At 34.7% G+C, this 22,203-nt stretch overlaps 1 protein-coding gene across 4 annotated transcripts in view; it reads left to right on the top strand.

Moving 5' to 3' along the window:
- LOC136040842 (uncharacterized) overlaps window positions 1–22,203 on the top strand; it is a 291,726-nt gene that overhangs the window by 234,980 nt on the left and 34,543 nt on the right. For all 4 annotated transcript variants that reach the window (XM_065725200.1, XM_065725197.1, XM_065725199.1 and 1 more), the window contains 3 exons: window positions 3,317–3,535; window positions 9,072–9,214; window positions 16,655–16,874. In XM_065725200.1, coding sequence (XP_065581272.1) covers window positions 3,317–3,535; window positions 9,072–9,214; window positions 16,655–16,874 — 582 coding nt within the window. The remainder of the gene's footprint in view (window positions 1–3,316; window positions 3,536–9,071; window positions 9,215–16,654; window positions 16,875–22,203) is intronic.

The following is a 22,203-nucleotide window of genomic DNA, read 5'->3' as shown; positions in this document are numbered from 1 at the left end:
CATGACTAGGTGTCGACTTTGGATTCCCATGTATACAATTATTCGCATATAAACACGATTATTCGGCCAAATGTAAGAATATCGCAGCTGTGTGCGAATTTTAATTTTCCGAAATATCTTACAAATTCATGAATCTAAACTTCTCCAATCACTTTGATCAATAAATAGCATAAAATCGACGGGTTTGGCAGAATTAAAATGGATTTTGTCAGTTAGAAGCCATCTTGTCTAGGAGCCATTTGAAGACGTTGATTGTGTGGGTTGAAGATGTTGAGCTTTGCATTCGATTTCTTTGGGATGTCCCTGCGGCATGTCTACCAAATGGCATGAATTTGCCCAATTGTGAGGGAATGGGCAAAGTGCATTTTTTAGTATCTTGGGAAGGGAGCAGATCTGGCACGTAGGCAGGGGGGGCCTTCGGGCCCGCCCCCCTCCGCCGAAATTTTGTGAAATGTTTAATATCCGCATGGTTTCTTGGGATTTCTGGCAAAAGTAGGACATTTATTAGGAATCATGTGTGAAGCCTTTTTTTGTGATTTTACAGCATGGAATTATCCGGTCAAGTCACTGCCCAATTATTAACCCATTTTCTGTCTAACTTTTTACCGTCTTTGAAGTAGAGGAGAGTGGGGCTGGTGTAAACTTTGAAAGTAGTGAATGTAGATTAGATACATAATTATCAACAGGTCGGAAAAGAGTTCCGTACCTGGAGAGTTAAGGACTGACATGGTGGAAAGAGTTCCACACATGGGATATATGCCAACAGGTCGGAAGAGAGTTCCGTACCGGGGGAGTTAAGGGTTGAAGTAGGGGAGAGTGCGGTTGGTACGGACGCGGTGAATCTGGACAAGCGCTTCTCTCCCTACAGCGCCGTCTTCTAATCAAGAAAAAAAAACACTGTAGACATGCCATCTAGCACATTTTTTGCGTATGTAGTTTTGTTACCCCTCGTGCAGTCGTTCTGGAAATACTTGAAAAAAAACAGAAAAAAAAAACAAGAAAAGGCATCCTGTATCTTCTTTAATTTGATATTTAATTCAGCCTATATTAATAAACATTTAGCTTTCTTAATGCATGACACGTTTAACTTAGACTTTGTTAAGTTGATCGATTTTGGTTTTTGGCCCCATCCGTAATTTCTGAGGCGTAGGTGAGGTTTCAGGCTTTTTCTTTGAGGTGGGGTTGATTTGGACAACTACAGTGGGGTGCATTCGGACATTGTCCGAACCAACCCCACAATCCCCTAATTAGCGATTGTACTGTTATTTTTTTTTTGTAAAGAGAGTTTTGTTTTTCCACAGCAAAATAGAATTATCCTTGATATTAGGGCGTTTATCCCCCCTTTTCAGGAAAGTACATCTTTTAATGGATCAATTTTGTAAACTATCGTTTTTCATTAAAATCAACGTTTTCGCAATAGAAGAACTACCCCCACAGCACCCATATTGCACTGTTAACCCTAAAATTTCCCTTTCAGTGGGACATAATAGATTAATCACTGGTTCTAAATCGCTATGAACATAACTTGAGCCTAAAACGTACTTTTGAGGCTTAGTCTTCTTGTCCCCAACCGAACTCTTTTTCTAGTTCCTTTTTCTGGCTAAAAACGATTGGAGAACAGATCGACCAACAACAAATGTGCCTTAGGGGTCCTTATATACCCAATTTCCACTGAATCAGCGTTTTAAAATCGCCATTTTGTTTAAAATATTTGAAAGATCGGATACAATGGCACCCATAGTCCCGGGAGCAACAGCTCTAAATTATGCCTCAATACTCTTAAAGAGCTAACAACACATGTTGAAATGAGATTCCTCCAGAATTTCTACGATTGCTTGTTTGATACACTGGCAAAAAAATAATAATAATAAACAATGTAACATCAGAAATTTCGCATTTCTTAGTTAGGGACTTGGAAATTCTGCTTAGAGAATGTTAGGAGTATATAATTAGACAGTGCAGTTTCCGTTAAGATCAGATCAAAAAGCACTGTATGATGGTAATTCGTGAAACAGTTAATTTCTTCCGCTTTAGTGTAAAGCGAAGCGCTATCCTAAAAAATTGTACTGCGCTTAATCTTAAAGGCTTGTGCGAAACTAGGTGGGTCGAAAGACAAGATGCTATTCAGATCTCAAAACAGTTGTCTGTACCTATCTTTAAGGCCCTAGAGGAGATAGAGACAGACGGGGACTCGGTAACGTTGTCGAAAGAGAAGTCTGCTCAACAACTTCCTGAGCTTGGACTACATAGTGACCCCCATTGTGATGAATTCTTTTCTTGGGTATACATTGAGTCTATATAAGCTGCAGCAGTCTGAAAACATAGATATGGTTATGTGCATTCAGTGCGTCGAAAGTGTAACAGAAATGTTCAAAGAAATCAGAAATAGTGCCGAGGGAAGGTTTGATCAGCTGTTTCTGGAAGCAACTAGGCTATGCAGAGAACTAGAAGTTACTCTTGTCATGCCACGAAAGAGGAACCTTTTCAAAATACCAAGTGATATCCCGGCAGAAAAACATTTAGAATTTTACTATCGCGTCTCCATTTTCCTCCCATTTGCAGATCAGCTAATACAATCACTTGAATCTCGATTCGCAAAGCACAAGGTCACGCTGAAAGGCCTCAGCGGAATACTGCCATCTTTTGTTGTGAAACAGTCTAGTAGCGATCTTAAAGAACTGATCAAATTATATGCCTCAGATCTAACGAGTTCAGACTCCGCTGTGATGGCTGAGCTTGAACTATGGCGAGCTAAGTGGCTGAAAGTAGTACCAAGTCTTTTCCCGAAGACAGCAGTGCAGAGCTTGGCTGAGTGCGAACGTGGAATATTTTCGAATATTCACAAGTTACTGAGCATCTTTTGTGTCATTCCCACGTCTACAGCATATGTTGAGAGGTCATTTTCTTCGATGGAAAGGATCAAAACGTATCTTCGCAGTCGGATGAGTGAAGACCGACTGAATGGCTTGGCACTCTTGAATGTCCACAGAGATGTTCTCGTATCAGTCGATGAAATTTTGGAAAAATTTGCTATTAGCTCTGCTCGAAGGTTACGATTTAAAGTATAGATAAAGTTAATCTGTATTTTCTGATATACGTGCTTTTTGCCTTTATTTAGTTACCAAATAAAAAAGTGCTACTTTATATCTGCTGTTTTGAAGGTTTTGCCCCCCCCCCCCGGAAAAAATTCCTGCCTATCCGAAAAAATCTTAAAAAGGACATCTTCACTGAAATACCCAAAATAGGTGTTTTTTTCATTTTGAATTATCTAACCAACATAAGTTATCCCACCTTTTTTCTATGTAACCTTTTTCAGACACAGATGGCTCTTTCACAATGATCATTCCTGATAATTTTGGAATCACAAGATGGCTGTTGCAAGATGCAGCTGATCCATATTATGTCAGTGAGTGGCTGAGAAAGAAGATGCTCAAGGATCATATTGTTAAGGGGAAATTGCAGAAAGAGGACTTTGTTGAAGGTGCTGAATTAATTACAGTGTCTGGGAAAAAAATTCCTATCAGCATCAAGGGAGGTAAGTTCGACTTAGATATTACAAGAATGTATAAATTTTGAAAACATTATTAACAGTATTGCGTCACATGGAAGAATGAATAATTACGGTAAAGTAAGATACCCTGATGACGTAGTCTATGGAAAAAATGGTAAAACGGTGTAGTTTTAACACTATATTTGAAAAAGTGGCTGGTGCTTCCTCCCGCCTCTCCCTGACATTTACCCCCCCCCCCGGGTGAAATATCCCCCGAAGATTAACCCCCTGTGGAAATCGCCCTTTCACCCACGGAAAATACCCCTTCTCCCGTGGAAAAGACCCCCCACTCAAAATATACCCAGAAAATACCCCCCACCCGTGGAAAATAAGGTTTCCCAAATTTGAGAATTTTATTTGAATTTTTTTCCGAAATACTTGCGTATTGCATGCCACTCACTCAAGTTTACACTGTGTAAAAATGAATAACAAACTGGTTTCTTCGGTAGTTTCTTTCAGCTTAGCGTGAGACAAGAAAAAGACAAGTGACAGAATAGATGAGAAATATATAATTTGGGCTGTATATTTGCACATAAGGAGCAAGGGGGGAGGGGGTAACTTATTTGGACAGTTTGAAGTCAGAAAACAATTTTTAGTTCATAATATGCAGAATATCTTGCACAGAATACCGAATTTTTCGGTACTGTTTAAAAACGATCAGAAATTAAATAAATTAAAAAAAAAAACAGTTTTTTCAACTGAAAGTAAGGAGTAACATCAAAACTTCAAACGAATAGGGAATGTTAAGTATATGAAAGGATTTGTCCCCCCTACGAGATCTTGCTCTTTACACTACAGTTTTGACTTTTGTCAAAACTCTTTAAGAACGATTCCTGAAACATAATGACCGTTTAAATAGAATAATAACCTTTGTTTTAAGACTCTATAAGAAAACCTTTAGAGTAAAGAGCAAGGTCCTGAGGAGAAGGCAACTCTTTTTATAGAATTTCTGTTCGTTTTAATGTTTCATGTCGCTCCTTACTTTCAGTTGAAAAACTTAATTTTTTACCGGGGTATTTCACACAGGGATATTTTCCGTAGGGTATTTTTCAGGGGTTATTTTCTACAGGGGGAGTTATTTCCCGGAGTCTATTTCCGCAGGGTTATTTTTCTTGGAGGTATTTTCCGGGGGAGGGGGTAAACGCTAGGGTGGGGGGATTTTCCGTGGGAGATTTTTCTGGGGGTAAACACGGGGGGATGTTTCCTGAGGGTTAAACTTCTAGAACCATTAGAGCCATTTGAAAAATACTTTTCTTGAGAATTGGACAGTGTGATTGGAAGATGCATTTCAGTCTAAAGTTATCAACAAGTTAAAACAGGTCGATATTTGTACTGATGATTTGCTTTTTTGGGAGGAATGAGGCTTATGTAAAAAATACGAATTTCGTAGCAATGTTTTGCTAGTAGCTATTACCGAGCTTTGTACTGATGTGTGATGGGGTATAAGCCCTAATTGCGTGTTCAGACACACTTATTTGACTTTCCTGTCTTTTTTTGGTTGTTTAGTAGTTCTTTTGTTTTTCTTTTCAAACTGATTTTCATTGCCTGGCTTTTTCTTAGTTTCTTTTTTGAGTTAATCCGCCTATTCCTTCAATTTTCTGGTTGTTTTATGGTCTTTTTACAATTGAGTGCATATTATGGTGTTGATTTTTGACATTTTATGACGTTGCAGTGCGACGGTGTTGACTTTCTTTTTTATCTACGAACTTTAGATACAGTATTAAAAAAAATAATAAAGTCAAATGAATGAAAATCAAAAATATATCTTGTACGGGTAAAACCTTAAAACTACTTTCCTGCCTCTAAAACGGTAAAAACATATAAATTTTGTGTCCTTGCATAATTGCGTAAGTGGCACAAGTTAAACCATAAAAAAATATTGTAAAATTTCACACCATGAAAGTGTTGAATTTACAGTCAAAATAGAATTTTAGATAAATATATAAATATATATTAGATAAATATAGAATTTTAGATAAATCTATATATATAAAAATAAGTTGTCTGTCTGTCAGGTGACGTCATGTTTCTGTGTCGACTGACGTCATGAAGTTAGTTGTCGTCATTTTTGCTATGACGGTGACGTCATTAAAGATATTTAAGACATGCGTTCACGGAAAAATGTTTAATTGTAAAATGACTGAAGAACCTACAATGGCAACAGCCGAGGAAGCTGCTCAAAAAGTCTATGCCAAAAAACTTGCTGCTGATAGAGAAAGTAAGAAAAGAAAGCGTAAGCCGCAACAGGCTTGCGGCTAAAGAACGCAAAACCGCGCAGTTAGATGAAAATCCACCTGGAAAGCGAGAGTCAAAACATATCAAAACTGAAAATGATAGCGATGATGATTGGGTTTGGGATTTTGACTTGGATAAGGTCATCAATGCCTACCAGATTTAAGTTAAAAAACAAAGGTTCGGCGATATGTACTTCATAGTGACGCTGAAAAATAAAGAAGAAAAAAAACCTGAAAAAATGTAAAAAACTAAAAAAAAACTAAAAAGAAACAACACTCAAAGATATACAGACCGGGACACCGGGACACAAATGACGACCGGGACACTGGGACACAGGGAATATAAATGACGACCGGGACACTCAAAGAGAAATTACAAACTGGGACACCAGGACACAAATGACGACCGGGACACAGGGAATATAAATGCTATTTATATGCACAGACAATGGGACAGCGAAGAATGTTGTATATTCGCATGTTTTACGTAGTTAAAAATATATATTTATATCTATCTCTATTCACAGGTGGGACACAGGGACACAGCTACAATGGCGCGTGACTAATATGGCGCGTAACGACTTACGCGCGCGGGGGGGGGGGGGGTGGTGAGGGGTTGCGAAGCGCCCCACCAACTAGGTATATAAATATACCTAGGTATATTTGGTTGGTATATATATACCAACAGCTAGTATATAAATATATATTAGATAGAATTTAGATAAATACAGATTACACTGTAAAAATGAATTTTCGTATCCTTGGATGATTCACAGGTGCTCCCCTAAATTCTTTGCTTTTTTTTTAGTTTTTTCGTCAAGTCAGAAAAACTTACATTGATATAAAAAGGGATTTAAGAAAGATCAGCTTGCCTTTTAATTTGTTGAAGAGGAGAAGATAAAATTTTTCAAAAAGCAACATTTCTCTGTGTGATAAAGTAACCGATTTGTAACAGGGGAGTGATTTTTTCCAAAATGTCCTAACTTAGGACTATAGCAAAATATCCTGTGAGTGTCATTTTTTTTGTTCTTTTTTACTGAGCACTGAAGACGACTTGGTGGAGGCCCTTGTAAAAATATCTGCTTATTTTTGTTTCATATTTTTCCACTGTCTGACCCTACCCTCATTTTTCTCGCCTATTTGATTTTATTTTTCATTTATTATTTTTTTCATCTTTGTTTCACACGCTATTATGACAGGACAATATCAATAATGACACAGACAATACAAAGGGTCTGTGTGCAATACTTATACATTCCTTTCCTTCTTGGATTTTGACCCTCCTAGATGTTTTATCTACCCTGTTGTCGCACAGTGAATTGATGCTCCACTAGACAATACGGGCCCAGGGTCTTTGCCTAGGGTCTGTCTCCTTCCCTATCTCCATACTCAAGCAATAGTTCTGAATACGTGTCCTAACCTCTAGCTGCACTTTGGTAAAAGTATGTTAAAGTTAGCATTGGTTCTTAAATAAAAGTTAACTTATACGCCATGTACCATTTAAAAAGTTTTCTTGAGTTCAGACAGTTTTAACACTCAAATAATTCTGAGGAATATCAAATAGTTCGTGGTAAAGAACTGTAACTAAGGAGTGACCTGGCTCAATAGTAACCGAAATTCTAAAAAACGGAATTTTGATACCAATATTCATGTAAAAAGAATTGGCTTATTATGCTGATTTCAAATATACAAGTTTCATTAAGCTTAGTCTTACCCATTAACGGCTACGAGCCTGATAATATTTGAATAATTTTTGAAAAAGGAGGAATCACCCCTATAAGTCACAGAATCTTAATGAAAATCACACCGTCAGTCTCAACGTATCAGGAAATCCTACTGTAGAGGTTTCAAACTCCTATTTTCAAAAATGTGGAATTTGTTTTTTTTTTTTTTGCTAAAGGAAAGATCACAGATGCGTGTTATTTATTATGTTTTTTTTCTTCTTTTCCCCAGGGGTGATCGTGTTGAACCAGTCGTCCTAGAATATCGTGAGAGGGCTCATTCGGACGGAAATAAATAGTTATAATGCTCTTTTTCAGTGACTAAAAGATTGGAGGGCAACTCGTCCCCCTCCCCCGCTCCTTTTTCCCCAAAATCGCCCGATCAAAATTTTAAGATAGTCCTTTTGTTCATTATAGCTGAAAGGCCGAATAACTATTCCTTTGTATATAATATGACCCCTCGCCCAGAGCCCCAGAGGAAAGGCCTTTGAATTATGAGATTTGCCCATTGTTTACGCATGGTGTTTGTTACTGGGAAGCATGCTTACATTTTAGGGTGGGGGGAGTTCCCCGATGAGGGCTTTTCTAAGGGGGAATTTTTCATGCGAAGAGAAGTTTCCAGGGGATGAACCTTTCAGGGGAAATTAGACACTGGGGAATTAGCGAGAATTCATAGACCAAATTGTTTTTATATGCCATTCTTTCTCTCTTCCGTCTCAATTTTACGCGTGGAGATGTTAAGGGTAATTGTTATGGGCAAATTTTCAACGGGGTTGAATTGTCTAGAGGACATTTCCTTGGGATGGTACTTTTCAATGGAGGTGGTGCTTGGTTTCATGAAATTATTGAAAAACGATCAGAAATTTAATTAATTTTTTTTTTAACCTACTAAATTAAAAAAAAAGTTATTTCAACTGAAAATAAGGAGCAACATTAAAACTCAAACGAACAGAAATTACTACATATATGAAGGAGGTTTTCTCCTCCTCAACACCTCGCTCCTTACGCTAAAGTTTAGTTTTGTCCCAACTCTATAAGAAAGACTCCTGAAAGACAAGGGTCGTTTAATTAGAACTATAAGGAGCTTTTTTAAAAATACTAAAAAACATTAGCATAAAGAGTGAGGTGTTGAGAATGAGGCAACCCCCGTCATAGAAGTGATAATTTCTGTTCGTTTTAAGCTTTAATATTACTCCTTATTTTCAGTTGAAAAACTGTTCTTTATTTATTTATTAGGGGAACCAGAGCCAAAATTCTGATTTATGCCAGCATAGTAACTAACGCTGTCTAACGGTGACCAACAGTAACATAGTGACTAACAAAGTGACTAACAATTGAAAAATCACTCTGATCTTAAATGTGGGTGAATTTAATTTTCTCATTTAAAATACTTAATAACCTCCTAAAGTTTGTGTCTGAGGGACCCAGAACTTGCATTCCATAGGGCTCAGTTTTATGACTTTTAAAGTATGGTCCTTATTTTGTCTTATAATATTCTTTGATAAATTACTATTTGATTCTAAATTAAGATTTATACATATTGTTTTATTATACATTGTTTTATAGATTCTATAATACTAGCTGACGAAGCAATCGTAACTTCTTTGGAAGGTCTGAGTGATCCTATTGCCCCTTATATAAATACAGACAGTATTGTGTTTGTAGACCTCAATGAGATGAACAAAGCACTTGATGAGTTTCACGAAAAGGTAAGTCTGTATTAAAAATTAAAATTATTTCCCTTAAAATATATATTGAGGAGGAGGTAGAATATTACTTCTTATCCTCCCATGGTTTCCCAAAAGAGTGTCATTAATAAGTTTCATTTTATTTGTGCCTATGATGGTACAATGGTTCGATATCTGCTTGAAGACATCGGGACCGGGGTTCGATCCTAGCTGTTGTAGGGCTGACACGAGGACTTTGTATGCTAGAAGCCTGGTTTATTCAAACTAGACTAGAATGTGATTTAAATTTCAAAATGGCTCTCATATACTGCAAGTACGCATATGTCCCTGACTATTTTTATGCAGAAACAAGCTCAAAAGAAATACAAATTTAAATATATTTAAACACAAATTTAAATTAAATATAAATTTAATAAATAAAATTGGAACAACATTTAGACAACTTACCACTAAATGACAGTGAAGACCTTTTTCTCTTGCTATTATAAAATATATAAAAATATATATATATATATATATATATATATATATATATAATATATATATATATATATATATATATATATATATATATATATATATATATATATATATATATATATATATATATATATATATATATATATATATATATATATATTCACTCGAAGACAAGGTTTAATAATGAAAGTTGGGGAAACGCTACTAGCGGACAAGAAGTACCGATCTATTTTTCTACCGTTTTTATAGATCAGCAGAATTAATAGGCATAACAATAAACCGTTAAGTGGCGCGCGAACAGATTTGTAAACTCCTACGTGCCACGTTTTATAAGCGTATTTAACAAGTGAGCTTTTTTTTCTTCAGATTCTCTTGTATCTTTAAAAGTAGATTAAATAATTAATAATTAATAATTAAATAATTATTTAAAAGTAGATAAAAGTAATTAAATGTTAATTTTTAGTGGTAAGAGGACTATTTAAATAAACTAACGCCAATCTACCATTACAACTTAATGAGTTTACAAGCAAACGAAAGACCAAAATCTGACAATAACCACAAACCACGGAACTGATTGATCTGTCAATCAACCAAAACTTAATAAAATAAATGAATTTGTTGTAGAAACTTAATTAACACATTACTTTAAGATAAGATCACATTAAAAAAAAACTAGTTTTTTTAACTGAAAGTAAGGAACGACATTAAAACTTAAAACGAACTAAAATTACCCCGTGTATGAAAGGGGCTGTTCCCTTCTCAAGGCCCTGCTCTTTACGCTAGAGTTTGACTCATTGTCTCAATTCTACTTTATTAAACAGTAAAAAAATTTTGCGTAAAGAGTGGGGCGTTGAGAAGGGAATAGCCCCTTTCATACACGGAGTAATTTCTGTTCGTTTTAAGCTCCAATGTCGCTCCTTACTTTCAGTTTAAAAAAAACTAGTTTTTTTTTAATTTAATTTCTGAGCGTTTTTGAATTAATGCATGTTTGATTTTGGCTCTCCGCATATAGATTATGAAAATGAAATTTGCAGATTAATTCTTTTTTTGGCCAAATGGCTTTCTCTTAGTTTTGATCACACGATTTTGAGAAAAAAGGGGGGAGGCTTAGTTGCCCTCTAATTTTTTGGTTACGTGAAAAGGCAACTAGAACTTTTAATTTTTAACGAACGTTTTTATTAAAGTAAAAAATATACGTAACTTAAGAATTAACTTACGTAACGAACTTTTAAATTCTTACATTTTTATTATGTATATGAGGGGGATTTGTCCCCTTGCTAATACCTCAGTCTTTACGCTAAAGCTTAAATTTTGTCCTAACTCTTTAAGAATGACCCCTGAACCTGAACGGCCGTAAAATAAATAGTTTAAATTACTAAAAACACTTTAGCGTAAAGAGTGAGGTATTTAGGAGGATATGAACCCCTCATATGCGTAATAACCTCTGTTCGTTTTAAGTTTTAATGCTGCTTCTTATTTTCAGTTGAGAAAACTTTTTCGTATTTATTTTTTCATTGTTTTTTTTTATAATAATGCTAGAAAATCCTGTGCCCCCTTCCTTAAATTTCTCTGCCCCCATGACATATTCCTCCAAAGAAAGATCCCCCCACATAGCCCCCTCCCCTCAACCCCCCCCCCCAAACCAAAATTATCCCCCTGAAAAACGTCTGTACACTTCCCAATAACCATTACTGTATGTAAACACTGGGCAAAGTTTGTAACTTGCAGCCCCTCCCCCAGGAACTGTGGGGGAGTAAGTCATCCCAAAGACATAGTTATTATGGTTTTCGATTATGCTGAACAAAATGGCTATCTCAAAATTTTGATCCGTTTACTTTGGGAAAAAAATGAGCGTGGGAGGGGGCCTAGGTGCCCTCCAATTTTTTTGGTTACTTAAAAAGGGCACTAGAACTTTTCGTTTCCATTAGAATCAGCCCTCTCGCGACATTTTAGGACCAATTGGTCGATACGATGACCCCTGGGAAAAAAAAACAAAAAAACAAATAAACAAGCACCCGTGACTGGTCTTCTGGCAAAAAATACGAAGTTCCACATTTTTGTGGATAGGAGCTTGAAACCTTAACAGTAGGGTTCTCTGATGCGCTGAATTTCATGGTGTGATTGTTAAGATTCTATGACTTTTATGGGGCGTTTCTCCCTATTTTCCAAAATAAGGCAAATTTTCTCAGGCTCTTAACTTTTGATGACAAAGACTAAATTTGACGAAACTTATATATTTAAAATCAGCATAAAAATCCAATTCTTTTGATGTATCTCTTAGTATCAAAATTTTGTTTTTTAGAGTTTCGTTTACTATTGAGCCGGGTCGCTTTTCACTACAGTTCGTTACCACGAACTGTTTGATATAATTGAATACACTTTAAAATTGCTTCAAGCAATAGGAGATAGCTAACTCTACAGAATAAGTCAAACAGGATCTAATAAGGAACGAAAGTATAAAAAGGGCTTAAAGAAAACAGAAACCCCATAAGAGGGATAAGGCGTGAAGCTTTAAACAGATTGGGGTAGAGGAAGAGTGCTTGCAGCCGTGGGCCTCTGGTAACATGAGTCTGTAATGCGTCATCAGAAGTATTAGCAGCAGTAGTTAGGGAACAACAGCTTACCCCATTTTTCATTCCTTTGTTTTCCTTTTCTTTTAAATTTCCTTTTTATAAGGAATGAATTTCCTTTTTGTTCCTTCCTGTTCCTTTCCTTTCAGTACTAGTAGTTAGGAAATAACAGTTTGCTCCTTTTTTCATTCCCTCCTTTCCCTTTTCTTTTAAATTTCCTTGTAGAAGAGACAAATTTTCTTTTCATTCCTTTTCATTCCTTCCTTTTCCTTTTTTTAGCAGCATCCGTTTTTCATTCATTCCTTTTCCCTTTTTTTAGTAGCAGTACCTAGGGAATAGCAGTTTACTCCTTTTTCATTCCTTCCCTTTCCTTTTCATTCCTTCCCTTTCCTTTTCTTTTACCTTTTAGAATAACGAATTTCCTTTTCATTTCTTTCTCTTTCTTTTCTTTTAGTAGCAGAAGTTAGGGAATAGCAGTTTACTCCTTTTTTTATTCCTTCCTTTTCCTTTTGTTTTGAATTTCATTTTCACTCTTTCCTTTTCCTTTTCTACTTATAGCAGTAGTTACGGATTACCAGTTTACTTCTTTTTTCCATTCCTTATTTTTACTTTTCTTGTAAATTTCATTTTAGAGGAAATAAATTTCCTTTTCATTCCTTCCTTTTCCTTTTCTTTTAGCAGCAGTACTTAGGGAATAGCAGTTTACTCCTTTTTTCATTTTTTCCTTTTCTTTTTCTTTTGAATTTCCTTTTAAAAGGAATGAATTTCCTTTTCATTCCTTGTCTTTCTTTTCTTTTAGTAGCAGTACTTAGAGAAAAGCCATTTTCTCCATTTTTCATTCCTTCCTTTTTCTTTTCTTTTATGTTTCTTTTTAGAAGGAATGAATTTCCTTTTCCTTCCTTCCTTTTCCTTTCCTTTTAATAGCAGTAGTTAGGGAATAGCAGTTTACTCCTTTTTTCATTCCTTCCTTTTCCTTTTATTTTAAAATTTCCTTTTAGAAGGAACGAATTTCCTTTTCATTCCTTCCTCTTTCTTTTCTTCTAGTAGCAGTAGTTAGGGAATACCAGTTTATTTCTTCTTTCATTCCTTCCTTTTACTTTTCTTTTGAATTTCTTTCCTTTTCCTTTTCTACTTGTAGCAGTAGTTAGGGATTAGCAGTTTACTCCCTTTTTCATTTCTTCCTTTCCTTTTCTTTTAAACAGTACTGCTATTACCAATACTGCCAGTGGTATAATTAAGTGGTGGTATCTTGCCACTTTTTTATTCTCATCTATCTGTTTCTCTTTTAATTCACGGTGAAAGATTTAATAGAATTGGAGCTTCATTGAAGAGGATAAAAAATGAGGCTTTGAAAAGATTTGTATTTAGAGAGATGCATGTGCAGCTGTGATACCCTAAGACGGCCCGTGCTGCAGTGTTCCGTTAAAAGTAGTAGTAGTAGCTATTGAGCTGCAATTTCCTACAACTTTTCAAAATTTTTCCTTTCGCTGTCCTTTTAGGTAAGTGTAGTGTATAAGAAAAACTAAAAGTGGTACAATTGAGTTGTGCTATGCTGCCACCTTTCTTATTCTTTTGTTGTAATTAAGAGCGAAAGATAAAAAGGAAATCTCAACTTCATGGCAGGCGATAAAAAATAAACCTTTAAATAAAATGGGGGGGGGGTCAAGACTATGCGCGTATTTGCGAGGATCAGGTAGCTTAGTGCTGCAATTAGCCTTTACAAGTAGAAGTAGTTGCAGCTTTTATTTAGGACTTAACCTTTATATTCCCTCTTTCTTCCTCGTAAATAAGATTGTTGTTGATAAGAATAGGAGTAGTATAAATGAGTTATGGCAAACCGCCATGTTTTTTATTCTCTCCACTTTGTATTACTTAGCACAAGCTTTAAAGGCTATTGGAATTGTTTTAGTTGGATGTGGGACCACAGTTTAGAGATAGAATTGCATATTTATCAATCTTCAGGCTGTCGTCATGCTGTTTGCACCGCCACTGACAGATTCCTAGTTTACAACCCTTGATATTTTGTCATGGAAAGGTGCTGTTGTTACCTTATACACCAGCCGGGGGGAAGACTTAATAAACTAGCTAAGCTCAACTGGCTTCAATTATTTTCCTAAATTAGTTTATTTGATCTTTTTTGGTTTTTTGTTTTACTTGAACCTATTTTACCTAATTGCTTACACTGATGGACCACTGTATGCATAGTTAATTAAAAAAAATTATATTTTACCAGGCCAAGTAAGGGATTCGACTCTAGCTCGGCCATACTGATAAATCATTTTCTTTAGAAGTGACAAAAAAAAGTATGTTCCGTATTCACTTTGATACCTCTTCAGCCATAACATACCGTAGTTCATTTTCAAAAGATTAGAATTATATTCTTCGATTGTTAAATGAACCATTTTTGGTTTCTAAGAAAAAACTCGGAGATTCTAAGATAGCATCAAAAGGTTAAAGTACCAAGAATAGTGAAAATTATATCTGATTCTTCTAATTAGTTAAGTTGGAACTTCTGCAACCACATACCGTCTTGAGAAATTTAGATAATCCAACAACTCAATAAATGCTAAATATGTTCGATGTAGGTATGCAGTTTTAACACTTAGCGGACCCCAAGTTTAAAAATAAAGAACAAGCTGGAAAAATCAGCAAATATTGAGCGAAAAATTATAATTTTTCTGATTGCTGTAAAAAAAAGTACTGTCATTAATTGGCAGTCAGCTGGGCAAAAACAACAATGGGATGATCAAAGCAGTGTAGAAATATAACCCTAGTACCATATTACCGTAATAAAACTGAAAAAAGGATATATCACCGAACAGCTAAAAATCCAAGCTGTGCACCTATTAATATCATTTATTATTAAAATTCTTCAATATTAAAGACTTCAAATTACTACTTAATTGGCTTATCTGTAGGAATGTATTTTTAGAAAGTCCAATTAGGCTATATTATTGTGCTATATTTATCCCTTTAGTTGGCCACTGACACATCAATAAGATTCTTTGTCTCTTCTAATTCGTAAAATAGCCATTTTCTACTTAATTTCGATATATTCTCACAAGACTATATTTATTTCAGTAGAACATGGTTGAAATACTTGTTGTTGTAACTCCTATTTGTTGAAATACTTGACAAGATTGTACAGGCGAATTAGGCAGTACAATCGTTCGGTTCGCCTTTTTCTGTAAACAAGAAAAGCTTTCCACTTGTTTCTTTTCACGATTCAGTATGGTAAAGGAGATACTTTGAGCAATAAGAAAGATCCTAGCAGTTGTATATCATGAAAAATCCTGGAAAATTTAGGATTTCAGGTATGAAGATGGAGCCACGGGGTTAAAAATACTTTTATTCTGATGTCTTAGGTACTTAAATGAACCACGCCTTTATTTCATAGTTACATCAGACGGTTTTAGAAGCCTAAAGTCAGGCTATCTTTCAATAACACACGGTTGTAGTATCCTATTAATTGTTGAAGTACTTGAATAATGATACAGGCGAATTGGCTGTACAATCGTTTGGTTCACCTTTTTCTGTAAACAGGAAAAGCTTTCTATTTGTTTCTTTTCACAATTCAGTATGGTGACAAGGAGATACTTTAAGCATTAAAAAAGATCCTAATAGTTGTATAGCAATCAAAAGATAAATCCTAAAAAAACGGTTTAACGGTTAAAGGCGTCATTCTGACGCCTTTAAAATAAATATGTTAAAGGATTAATATAGGATTAATCCTATATTATTAATAAATCCTATATAATTAATAAATTAATAATATCATATTTATTAATAAATATGTTAAAGGATTAAAGGATTAATCAAAGGGATAAATATAGCACATATATAATAAATATCTTTAAAATAAATATAAATATGTTAAAATATGTAATACAGCCAATTAATAAATTGGCTGTACTTTAAAATAAATATGCTTATATCTCATATTTAAATCAGACGGTCTCAGAAACTCTAAAACTTGGCTATCTCAAGTGTTCAGATTTAAAGCAATTCCGACGGTTTCAACAAAAAATCGACATAACTCTGAATCGGATTATGCTATTTTTCAAGTACTGTTCGCTTAACATTACATCATTCATTCCAACCAAATTGTCACATTTCTCCAATCAGCAAATTCAGCTCCTAAGGTTTGTCTTGATTGTTCTGACTTGTGGTCACAGCAGAACCGTTCCTGGGGTTGGTGGCGTCTGGAGAAAACTTAATAAAAACACTCCCCTCCTGACTCAAATATAAGCAAAACTAGCCGACTCAAAGTGAAAACTAGATCAATGTGGGCAATTAACCAGCCACCACGCCCCGCAGGCTACGTTGCTCAAGGCAATTTCCTCAGCTGCTCCCCGCCAGGAACAGCACTGAGTCATAACCCCTGAAATTATTTCCTCGTATCTTTTTGTAGAACCCTCCTCAAAACCCATGGTATCGTCCTACTCCAAATGAAGAGGATTCTGTGGAAAGACTCCCTGAAGAAAATCCACATCCATTGATTGAAAGCATTCGTTCTTTCATTACGTCGAGGCTATCCATGGATGACACTGGATCACAAGATGATATTAGCTCATACCGAGAATATTTCTTAGACAGCAGAAATTTGAGCGAAGTGCTTAGAAAAAGTCCAGGTAGTCTATTGAAGCTAAAACATTTTTGACTAATTGTCGTGAATTGAACCTATTTTGAGCGATTATGATTTTTTTTCTCTGGAAATATATTTTTTTTGGATCGGAACATTCTTAGGGAATGGTGTTGCTTCAAGACTAAGTCACTTAAGTTTCACTAAGCCACTTAAGTCACTTAAGTTTCACTGGTTACGTGTCACATTTTTGAAAGCTTGATTCATCTATCAATCTTTATAGATTTAGATTGATGGATTAAAAAGGTAGAATATAGTGAGACAACGACACCTTTTTAAAATTTAAAATTAAATTAATCGTGGAAAGTTAATTTTAGATCATGAAGACGATTCTTATCCCCCAAAAACTTATATTTTGTTAATTTTCATATTTTTGAATTTTACAGAAAAACATTTAGACTGTCAAATGTATCATGTTGAGCAGCACGAATGGTAATCTAGCCATTAGGGTGCCATTAGAAAGGGACCAATGGAAATTGGTGCTAACTTACGTTTGTTTTAATCTTGGCTTGATTGTTCATGGTAATTTCGTTTTTTTAAGGTTTGATTTCTTCGTTCAAAATGTTTTTGATCAGATGCAGTTTACATTCTATGAGTGAATTTATTTTTGCCTGTTATTTGGGTAAATCTCTTTAAAAACTCTGACAAAAAAGAAATAAACTAAACCTCTAATAATAATAAACTAAACCTCCCAAAATAAGAACTAAACCTCTGGTACTTGAATTCGAACGGAATAGGAATAACAGTACGGTACGTATAATTTAAAAAAATATTTGGAGCATAAAAATTATTATTGGAGTATAATTTAAAAAATAACAGTACGGTGATACCAAACAGAAATTGAAAATCAGAACAAGTTTAAACTGAGTATATATTGAAAGTTAAAAAATCAGAACAAGTTTAGACTCAGTATACATTAAAATTGGATTTTAATTAAATATTATCCAAACATAAAAATTCCTGAAATTCAGAAGGTTCTTTTTATTTCCAGAACTTTTTTATTATAAAATATTTAGGGTGGCCTAAGTTTAGGGTGCATGCGTTAATCTAATTAAAAAAAAATATGCACATACCTATTATCCCCTTTTGACAACATTATCAAATTTCAGAAAATGCTAGAATGCCCTTTTTATTCGGTTTTTAATACGCTGGAGTGCAACATTACATAATGTAAATGGTCAAGATACTTCTTTAAAAAGCTTAAATAAAAAAACAAGTTTTTGTTTAACTGACAGTAAGGAGCGACATTAAAACTTAAAGCGAACACAAATTATTCTGAATATGAAAAGGGCTGCCCCTCCTCAACGCCCCACTCTTTACGCTAAAGTTTTATTGTTTTAAAAAGTAGAGTTGTGACAAAGAGGGAAACTTTTGTGTAAAGAGCGGGGCGTTGAGAAGGGGACATCTCCTTTCATATACTGAATAATTTTTGTTCGTTTTAAGTTTTATCATCGTTCCTTACTTTCAGTTAAGAAACTTGTTTTTTATTTGATTTCTGAACGTTTTTGAATTAATGCAGTTTGTGATTATTGCTCACCGTACATGAATAATTAAAATTTAATTTGCATTTTACTTTTGCTTTTTTGTTCGGAAAATTTTGAGAAAAAGGGCTGGGGGAGGGGGCCTAGTCACCATACAATTTTTTTGGTTACTTAATAAGGCCACAACAAGTTTTAATTTTATCTACGAACGTTTTTATCAGTAATAAATATACGTAACTTACTAATTAACTTAAGTAACGAACTTCTATATTCGTATATCTTTATTATGTATATGAGGAGGTTCGCCCTCTTTTCAATGCCTCGGTTTTTACACTAAAGTTTGAATTTTGTTCCAATTCCTTAAGAATGGCCCCTGAATCACAAAGGTCGTTTAATTAGAATAAAGAGTTCTTTTGAAACTACCAAAAATACCTTAGCGTAAAGAGCCAGGTATTGAGCAGGGGACAAACCCCGTCATATACGTAATAGTTTCTGTTCGTTTCAAGTTGTAATGTTGCTCCTTACTTTCAGTTGAAAAAACTTGTTTTAATTTAATTTCGCATTGTTATTTAAATAATGCTTGAAAATCCAGCACCCCCTTCATGGAAATTCTCTTCCCCCATGATAAATTCTTCCATTGAAAGATCCCCCCACGTAACCCTGATGCATGGTATCCCTTCCCTAAGAGTCAGATTTATTATATTTCACATGGATTTTTTCTTAACTGTGCAAAGGAATGAATTTATATCCAAACTTTAGATGTCTCTGGATCTCGATATTAGCAAACTATTATCCTAATTTTAGACCCCCTCCCAGAAGATCAGCAGCACGGGAACCGAAAACCCAATTTTAGCGACAAACTTGTGTTATATGATGCCTACGGTAAAACGGGCCAATTTAAAAAAAAAATGTACAAACCTGTTTTGCCCTTTGGGCAGAAGGTCCAAAATTTCAGAAAATATAAAAATGCTAGGAAATGACAGCACGAAACTATATAGTAGCAAATGTCTTATGCTTTAATATGGGAATAGAAGGAAATAGAATCATTAAGGTCACTAGCATTCCATCATCATCCAATTGAGCTTGATAAATTCAGAACAAGTTTAAAATAAGTTTAGGTTTAATTTTCTGAAATTTCAGCAGGTTTTTTATGCTAAGCATATTCAAGGCAAAATCAGTCTATATAAAATAAGTCGATTTTAGTCATTGGATTTCAAAGGTGGGCAAGGTTCTAAAAGCCCACACTCTACGCCCGCTATGATCGACCAGGTGACGAAAAGGATTAGTGATGATCATAAATGATCTTAGACTTGGAACTTGAATTTATTCCATATATTCAATTATAGACTTATTGTCAGGGGCGGATTCAGGTGGAGTCGATGGAGACAAGCCCCCCCCCCCTTAGCGTAGTGGTGGATTTGGGATTGGGACTGATTGCTCTGCTTTGGGTTGGGACGGAAGTTACTTTTGTGTAATTGGTTTTTAATAGCTTAGTTTTTAGTAAGTCTTAATTATGAAGACTATCTTTTTGCAAATAAGTTTGGAAAAAAGTGTCAGTTACTTTGTGTGGTCTCTGTTAGATTTTTCTGATGATGCATACCTCCTAAAAGTATTTAATTAAATTTAGGTTTATCAAGGGGATCTATCTGTATTACCACGAAAGCCAACTGGGAGGTGAAAATCTTCATTCCGTAACAACAAGGAGGGGAAATTTAAAGCCTAACTTCTTCAGGCTGTCGAAATGTATTTAGGACCGTCCTGTCACAACGAGGCGGACAAGCAAAATATTTAAACTTTTTTACTGTTAAAAATTTGTCTTCGAGTCTTGCTGTGGCCCTGAGGCGAACAAGTAGATATCATTACTTTTATCGGCTGTCACAAAATTTAGGTTTACTTTTTTTTTGCGAAGTGGGGTGGTTTTTACAACGTTTTTGGTTTTTAGGGGATTTTTATAGAAGAAAGTGGATGTATGAGAAGTGCAAACATTGTTAATTTACTTTTTGAATTTCGGTGAGCGAATAGTGGCAAGTTTACTGCCTAATTTCATCTAATTGAAGTTATGCACTATATTACATTTCACCTCTTCTGTTCATTCTTAGGCATTAAAATAAAGGCCAAACTCTTTAGAACTTTAATAAAGGTTCATATAGGTATATGCTTAAAACTTAGTATATGAGTCGAAATACTCCTTCAAAGGTCGGAATAACCATTTAAGATAGATTTTCGAAAAATTGTTTTTAAAAGAAGGCAAATAATTATGTGTTTATTTTTTTTTTATCTAGCTGGTTGAATTCTCAGTTTGAATCAGCGGAATGGCATTGATTTTTCAAACATTTACTAATAAAATGTTGAAAAAAGTGAAATTTCACACCACTTGAGTTAACCACGGAAACGGAATGCAACAAGAATATTACTTCAGAAATTTTTTACCCACTCAGTACCAACCAGTCACAAAATATAGTTATTTTTTGTGTAGGTGTTGTATATATTAAATTAAAAAAAACAATTTTTTTTAACTGAAAGTAAGGAGCGACATTAAAACTTAAAACGAACAGAAATTACTTCGTATATGAAAGGGGCTGCTTCCTCATCAACGTCCCGCTCTTTACGCTAAAGTTTGTTTGTTTCTCTCAACTCTACTTTTTAAAACAGTAAAAAACTTTAGCGTAAAGAGCGGGACGTTGATGAGGAAGCAGCCCCTTTCATATACGAAGTAATTTCTGTTCGTTTTAAGTTTTAATGTCGCTCCTTTTTTAGTTAAAAAAAATTGTTTTTTTTATTAAATTTCTGAACGTTTTTTAATCAATGCATGTTTTGATTTTGGCTCTCCGCAGAGGAATAATTAAAACGAAATTTGCATATTTAATTTTTTTGGCTAAATGGCTTTCTCATAGTTTTGATCGAATGATTTTGAGAAAAAAAAAGAGTGGGGGAGGAAGCCTAGTTGCCTTCCGATTTTTTGGTTACTTAAAAAGGCAACTAGAACTTTTAATTTTTTACCTATGTTTTTATTAGTAAAAGATATACGTAACTTATAAATTAGCTTACGTAGCGAACTTTTGTATTTTCATGTTTTTATTACATATATGAGGGGGGTCACCCCTCGTCAGTACCTCGCTCTTTACACTAAAGCTTAAATTTTGTCCCAATTCATTCAGAATGACCCCTGAATCACAAACGCCGTAGAATAAATAGTTGAAATTACTAAAAATACTTTAGCGTAAAGAGTGAAGGCCTAGGTGCCGTCCAATTTTTTTGGTTACTTGAAAAGGGCAGTTAACTTTTCATTTCCGTTAGAATGAGCCCTCTCACTAAATTCTAAGACCACTGGGTCGATACGATCACCCCTGGGATAAAACAAAACAAAAAAAACAAACAAATAAACACGCTTCTGTGATCAGCCTTCTGGCAAAAAATACAAAATTCCACATTTTTGTAGATAGGAGCTTGAAACTTCTACAACAGGGTTCTCTGATACGTTGAATCTGATGGTGTGGTTTTTGTTAAGATTCTATGATTTTTAGGGGGTGTTTTGCCCTATTTTTTAAGATAAGGCAAATTTTCTCAGGCTCATAACTTTTGATGGGTAAAAATAAACTTGATGAAACTTGTATATTTATTTAGAATTAAAACTTTGAATCTTTTGATGTAGTTATTGGTATCAAAATTCCATTTTTTAGAGTTTTAGTTACTATTGAGACGGGTCGCTCCTTACTACAGTTCGTTACCACGAATTGTTTGATTTGTCCATGAACTTATATAAACTGCTATATATACCTCCGATGATTTTCATACTTATTTTGATGCATGTCAACCAATCATATTTCCACGATTAGT

Source organism: Artemia franciscana, chromosome 21 (genome assembly GCF_032884065.1).
Source record: "Artemia franciscana chromosome 21, ASM3288406v1, whole genome shotgun sequence".
In the NCBI taxonomy this organism is placed as follows: domain Eukaryota; kingdom Metazoa; phylum Arthropoda; class Branchiopoda; order Anostraca; family Artemiidae; genus Artemia; species Artemia franciscana.
This window is presented reverse-complemented; position numbering and strand designations above follow the sequence as displayed.